General features: G+C 44.6%; 1 protein-coding gene across 1 annotated transcript; it reads right to left on the bottom strand.

Annotated features, from left to right (window-relative positions):
- Window positions 1–2729: 2729 nt before the first annotated feature.
- MAGEB10 (MAGE family member B10) lies at window positions 2730–3786 on the bottom strand. Its single transcript, XM_003924077.4, is given in 2 exon segments — window positions 2730–3368; window positions 3370–3786. Coding segments are annotated over 2 exon segments (1056 nt in total).
- Between the last annotated feature and the right edge of the window lie 3217 nt (window positions 3787–7003).

The following is a 7003-nucleotide window of genomic DNA, read 5'->3' as shown; positions in this document are numbered from 1 at the left end:
AAGACTCAGGGGAAGGGCAGGATAATGTAGGAAAATGCTAGACCGAACTCATGTGAAGGGACCAGGGTAGACTCAGCTCCAGAAGAAATTGGGGCTAAAGGTGGGAGGACACCAGGCCAATGAATCCCACAGACAGTCAAAGATTGTGTCTCATTCTCATTCTCACCTTCCTTTTTAGGGCCTGCTTTTAGTGTTTTGACCACAGGGTCTTTCTTTTCTTTGTCTGAGAGACATTGTGGAGTAGTGAGAAGATAAATGAATTAATAGACCCAAGATCAGCTTCAGGCTGAGACGAGTGGAACAGTGTGGACTGTAGAGGAATTCAGAGCAGGAGTTCTCATCTCAGCCCTGTCACTTACGTGTGAACTCCAAAACTGCAAAGTTCTGTGAGCCTCAAGTTCTTTGTGAAGTGGGCTTGATGCAGTCATTTTGTTCTTTGGCTCAAGTATACCTTGTGAAGTCTGACTTTTAGAATGTTAGATATTTGTGTAGGGCAGCTGACACGGTGTTAGTGTGTACTGGGTTTTTGATAACTAAGAGATTTTACTATTATATTTTAGATTGCAAACACTCCCAACGTTCCCTCTTGGAAATTTTTAATTTACTTTTCATCCTGGAGATGTTAAGAGAATATGCAACCCTCTAGGACATGGAAAACCAAATCAATCAAAATGCTTCTTAGCAAGAGAAAGTTACTTACTTGATAAGAATCTTTTTGAGGATATACATTTTTTATATTATGTGTTGGAAGAATCTTCCCCAGCTAGATGCAGCTCAGCTAGATGCTCCTAGAAAATGTGTCAAGGACTTCCTCATTCATTCCCATCAAAACACCTATCCCTTGCTTTGACTTTGCCAAATTACACTCAAGATAACCTAGTATAAATACCCTATTAATAGAATGGACTCTGCCATGATATGAATGTGTCTCCCAAAAAGACAAGTGGTAGACACTTAATCCCCAATCCAACAGTATTGTGAGGTAGGGCCTGATGAGAAGTAATTAGGCCATGAGAACTCTTCCCTTATAAATGGATTAATAACTTTATCACAAGAGTGGGTTTGTTTCAAAAAGGTATATTTGATCCCTTTTTCTTTTGCTTTCTCTTTCTCACTGCCTCACTTTCTGCCATGGGATGGCCCAGCAAGACATCCCTCCCTAGGTGCCACCAAACACCTCAATCTTGGACTTTCCAGCTTCCACTACTGTGAAAAAAATTATTTTCCTTAAAAGTAACCCAGTCTCTGGCATTCTATTACGGCAACACAAAATAAAATAATACAGGCTCTGTCTTTCCCAGGCCAGAGCAAAGAGTGTCAGTAAAGTGGCTTCTGAGCATCCCATGTTAAAACAGTACTACTCTTATTTCTCAGAAACTTGCTAGAGATGCTGTGCACAGAACACATGGTTTGTGGTCTGTGTTCAACTGCATTGGAGTTAGGGCAGTACAGGAAACCTTTCATTCCTGTCACAGGTGAAGATTTCCTTCTGGTTTATCCATGAGCCCAAGCAAGTGCTATAACTGCTTGTCCATTCCAGACCTTAGTCTTTCAACCCTGGACATGTCTTCAGAGAGAATAGCCAGTGCTCACCACTCTCAGAACCTAATCTGACCAACCAAGCACAGTGGCTCACACCTGTAATCCCAGCCCTTTGGAAGGCTGAGGCAGGCAGTTGCTTGAGTCCAGGAGTTGAAGAACAGCCTAGGCAACCCGGCGAAACCCTATCTCTACTAAAAATATAAAAATTAACCAGGCATGGTAGCATGCACCTGTAGTCTCAGCTACTCAGGAGGCTGAGGGAGGAGAATCACCTGAGCCCAGAAAGTTGAGGCTGCAGTGAGTTGTGATCCCACCACTGCACTCCAGCCTGGGTGACAAGAGTGGGAAACACACACACACACACACACACACACAAAACTGATTTATACTGAAAGACTTTCAATTTTCCAAGCCTCCAATCCCACTTGTCTTAAGGCATTTATATTTGATGTTCTCATCTAGATAACCCTCACCCTACATTCTCACTTTCTTTAACTTGTCCTTTAGGTCTTAGTGGTTATCTCACCATATTCCTTATAAAATATCTACTCCTAGATTCTAAAACCCAATCGGCACAGGTAGGTCTTCCTTATCCTGACATCCTAGCACAAGGCCTTCCAAAGAGCAGATGCTTAATTAATGTTTGAGGAATAAATGAGCCAATGTGCAAAAGGTCTAATGTATTACAATGTAATTAATTATATATTCTTGAATAATGTAAGCCTATCCTGGCATATATATTTTAATTTTACATAGTAACAGAATAAAAGTCAATAGGGAATGCAATAATTAGCCATCCTTTACTCTTTTCTCTATTTTTTGATCCCATTTATTACACTCCTAAATTATTTCACATTGAATTAGAAAATGCCTGATTTACTACCATGCTATTGTGTTTCAATCCCTAAATAAATGAAGAGTTTCCCAATTAGACTTATAAAACAATAAATTGCTTACTCTTAATCTCGCATACAGAAAAATTTAGCAATGTCATTCATAAACTTAGATACTGATGATACTTTAGCCATCTATTAAAGGAACAACATCTTAAAAATATTCCAAGTCACCACATAGAACATGAGCGCAAACATATTATTCACTGTGCTGTCTCCAGCCCCACCCTGACCACCCACAGCTCAGAATGTGGATTTCTTTTCAAACACCAAGTAAAGAATCTGCCTCAGACTTTACTGCAGTTGGGAGGGGTTGCTGGACTTAACCTTGGAACGTGCATGGGCCATGGCAGTAATGCGAGCCTTGGCTACAACTCTGGCTCTGGCTCTCTCTTCTTCATCTTGCAAAGCCTCTGTATACCAGGGTGAGAAGTCACTGGGAACTGCATTATTTACCTTGGCCAAAAACTCAAGAACTTTCATCTTGCTGGTTTCAGCATGGGCTCTTGGGCCCCATAGGAATTGATAGCATGGAGGATCACTATTGGGCACTTGCTGGTACTCCAGGTAATTTTCTTTCACCAAATCTTTGGTTAGGAGCTTCCTGGGCTCCCCAAAAATGATGTGCTCAATTCCATCATGTAATCGCATCATATTAAGCACTTTCCAGACTTGCTCCTCAGTGGCACAATTACCCTTTGTGAAGATAATACCCAGGACAATCATCAGCAGGCCAGTCTTGGGCACGCTTGGCTCATCACTGAGCCCTACATCACAGCCCGGATCTAGTTTGTTGACAAGAACGTAGATGTGCTTATTAGGCTCCACTTCCTTCAGGTCAAGACCAAAGATCAGCTCCAGGTGCTCAGAAGCTCTGCTCAGAATTATAGGGAATTGGCTCTTGGACATTTGGGTTACATTTCTGCCTTTGTAGAAGCATATCTGCCTTTGTAATGGGCTCTTTCATTTGGTACTTGAACAGCAAGTAATGCACCAACATAACTACTTTCTCACCTAGAAGGCCTCTGGGAAAGTTATCAGTGGCTGCTGGATCTTGTGTGCAACTTGGTCTTTCTTCCATTTGATCGTTGAAACCTTTGGTATGTCTTGTGTGTGAAACAGCTGTAGCAGATGTACTGGTGGATAGGGCTCCCGAAAGTCCATCGGGATTGTTGGATGTCCCATCAAGTGAATGCTGGGCAACATCCTTTGAACAAACAGAAGTGGGGGGCGGGGGATGTTCTTCCTCCTCTTCTAAAATGGCCAGAGCACTCAACAGATCTTCCAGACCTCCGCGGGCCTGACGGCGTTTTTCCCTGGCATGGAGTTTACTCTTTTGACCTCGAGGCATGATGATTGTCTTCAGGTTCAGCAGCCAAAAGAGCAGGTGATCCTGTGACCTGGAGGTGAGAAGATGAACTGGCGCATGACCATTCGGCAGAGATACAACTTTAGCTTTATTGATGGCCACCTCTGCAAGTTTTCTTGGTGCATTACTCAAGGAAAAACAGGCCCCTATTCTTTGATTTGCCTGCCCCGAGTACTCTGTGAAATAACTAGGGTGTGTTTTAGGTTGCTACCTGCCAGATCTGCCTGGGGTTTACTGGGTGGTGACAGCAAGGCCTGGCAGGTCCAGGCTTTATGGAGGCCCCTTTGTTCTTGGGTAGGGACTCTTCTTAGTTCACATTCAGAACTGTCCTCTTGATTTCTGGCAAATTCTGGGATCCCTTTACTGACCCCTCATTTCAGTCCCCTCACTTCCCTGCTACCCTGGTGGAGAAAGTGAAAGAGAAATTCATCTGACCACACCCGCCTGAGGACATCCAGGATGACTACAATAGAAAAGCTCTGAAGGACCTCCTATATTCTGGGTCCTTGGTGTTCTCATTCTTCACTCAGGGTTTTCACCTTGGCTTCTGGTAGGGCCTGGGACTTTACCCTGTGATGGCCTGAGACCTATCCCCTCAGAGCAAGGCCTTCACATCTGGAGTTCCAAAAGGAGAAAGTGAGAGAGACCCCAGCCTAACATATCTACCCAGTCTCTCAGGGTTGACAGCATAGGTGGGACCCTGTGCTGTCCCCTTTTGATCTGGAGTGGATGGTTCCCTTAGAACTCAGGATTCTTTTTCCTCTTTTGAGGCCTTGGGACTCCTCCTCTGCTGACAAGAGGTTGAGACTTAGGTCCAATGCCCTCCCTTCCCTGAATTCTCACCAGAATTCAAAGGGTGCTTCATCAGGCCCTGTCCTGCACCTGTCATGAATCCATGGGGTCCCAGTCTTTTGGAGTGGAAGTCTCCCTCAAATGTCACTCAAGATCCTTATATTCCCTTTTGGCAAGGCTTGGAAATATCTCCTATGAAAACCTAAACCTCTACACTTCTTTGAGAAAGCAGTAATGGAATTCAGAATATGTCACAATAGCCACTCCCACCTGGGGCCTCCCTGGGCTGAGAGCAGGGGCAGGCTTTGTTATGAACCCCTCTCTTTTCTGGTGGGTGGTTCCCTCTGATCTCACTCAGTTTCTTCACCTTTACTTCTTTTGGGGACTGAGACTCTTCCATCTGCTGGCCTGAGGCCATAACCTTGATCCAATGTTGTCTTCTTCTTCAATTTCCAAAGGAGTAATTCAGAGGGTGCCATATAAGAGGTTTTTTTGCCCAAGGTCTGCTACCACTAACAGCAAGGGCATGGGTCTTACCCTTAAACCTCACAAAGGGTCTTTATCTCACCTCCTGGCAGGGCCTGGGACTCCTCCCTCTGCTGATTTAACACCTCCCTCTGGCACCAATTTTTTAACTTCCGTAAAACTCCAGAGGTGGAACTCAGAATGTTACATCTGGCCACTCTCTTCATGGGCTTCTCAGGCCTGACAGCAGGAGCCTGGATGCTGTGGGGCCCTTCTGATCTGGCGTGGATGGTTGCCTCAAATATTAGGGTCTTCGCCATCACTGTTGGAAGGTATGGAACTGTGCTTCCTACTGGTTTGATGCCAAAGCGTGGTTCAATGCTGTCACCTCCCGGAATTCTGGGAATTCAAAGGGCACTACATCAGAGGATCCCTGTCCAGGGCATCCTGGGGCTTACACAGGGCTGAGATTCTGTTGACCCTTCTCTCTTCTTGTATTAAGAGTGTCCTCAGATCTCACTTAAGATCTTTAACTTAACTCCTGACAGGGCCTGGAAATCTGTGGAACTCTCTTTTCTGCTTATTTGAGGTGACCCTTCTCAAAGCATAAGGCCTTCATTCATCTGAGAAGTTAGAGTCAGAGTTGGGAAGCCAATTCTAGCCACCCTCATATGGGACCTAATGCTGAGAGCAGCGGTGCAGCTCTTAGAAGTGAGTGGGTGGCCCATGTTTTGTGGGAGTGGGGAATTCTGATAGAACTTGCATAGGGGTCTTTCATTGATTCTGGAAGCGGAGCTGGGACTCCTTCTCCTGATCTGAGTCACTCAGCTTTAAAACAAAGCCTTCATCCCCAGCCACTTCATCCTGCAGTCCCATATCCCTGGACTACAGAGGGTGAAGTGAGGAGGCTTCTGGACCTAACATCAAGGCATTGGCTTAGAAATGTTAACAGCAGGAGTGGTCTCTGTGCTGGGCAGTCTGTTATGGAGTGGGTGACTCAAAGCTTCATTGAGGTCTTCATTTTTATTCCTTTCAGAGTCTGGGACTCCTCCCTCTGTGGAAAAGGACCAGGATAATGACACCCAGTCCAATGCTTCCACCTCACAGTGAGAAGTGATGTAAATTTTATGACAGAACATGTGATAACTTTGTAGATGGCTAGTGAAGAATCCCCCTTTATAAAAATTTTCAGTTAAATCAGGTCAGGATTATAACAGTAATGAAGACAGAGATTTGGATTCCATCTATACTTGTTACCTGCAGTCAATTCAATAAGGAACTGTAGCATGTACAATGGTTCTCCATCTACCCTACTTGCCTTGAAAACCAGCACCCCACTAAAGTGTTTGGTGGCAACAAAGGCCATCCGACACAGCAACAAAAATCCGCCCTCTGTTCTTCAAAGAAATCAGTGATGGTGGGAAGTATTTTGAGCTGGGGTTAACATCTGGATCCTTTTTTTTTTTTTAATTGCATCTTAGGTTTTGGGGTACATGTGAAGAACATGCAAGATTGTTGCATAGGTACACACATGGCAGTGTGGTTTGCTGCCTTCCTTCCCCTCACCTGTATCTGTCATTTCTCCCCATGCTATCTCTTCCCACCTCCCCACCCCCCTGTCCCTCCCCCATTTTCCCCCAACGGACCCCAGTGTGTAGTGCTCCCCTCCCTGTGTCCATGTGTTCTCATTGTTCAACACCCGCCTATGAGTGAGAACATGCGGTGTTTGATCAAGAAAAGAAAACTTCATGGATGGATCCTTTTTTAAAGACATATCCACACTCAACCTTGTAGTTACAGTCAGTGAGGTAGTTAGTTTCAAGAAATCCCTCCTCAAATGTCCCCCTCCTTGAATCTACACTGTGGCACTACTCATTGGTATTACTTGCCCTGTTTTAACTACCATTAATCACCAATCACATCAACTTGTACAGCTTCAACC

Source organism: Saimiri boliviensis, chromosome X (genome assembly GCF_048565385.1).
Source record: "Saimiri boliviensis isolate mSaiBol1 chromosome X, mSaiBol1.pri, whole genome shotgun sequence".
NCBI classification, from domain to species: Eukaryota; Metazoa; Chordata; class Mammalia; order Primates; family Cebidae; genus Saimiri; species Saimiri boliviensis.
Note: the sequence above shows the minus strand (reverse complement) of the source record. Positions and strands in the feature narration are given on the sequence as shown.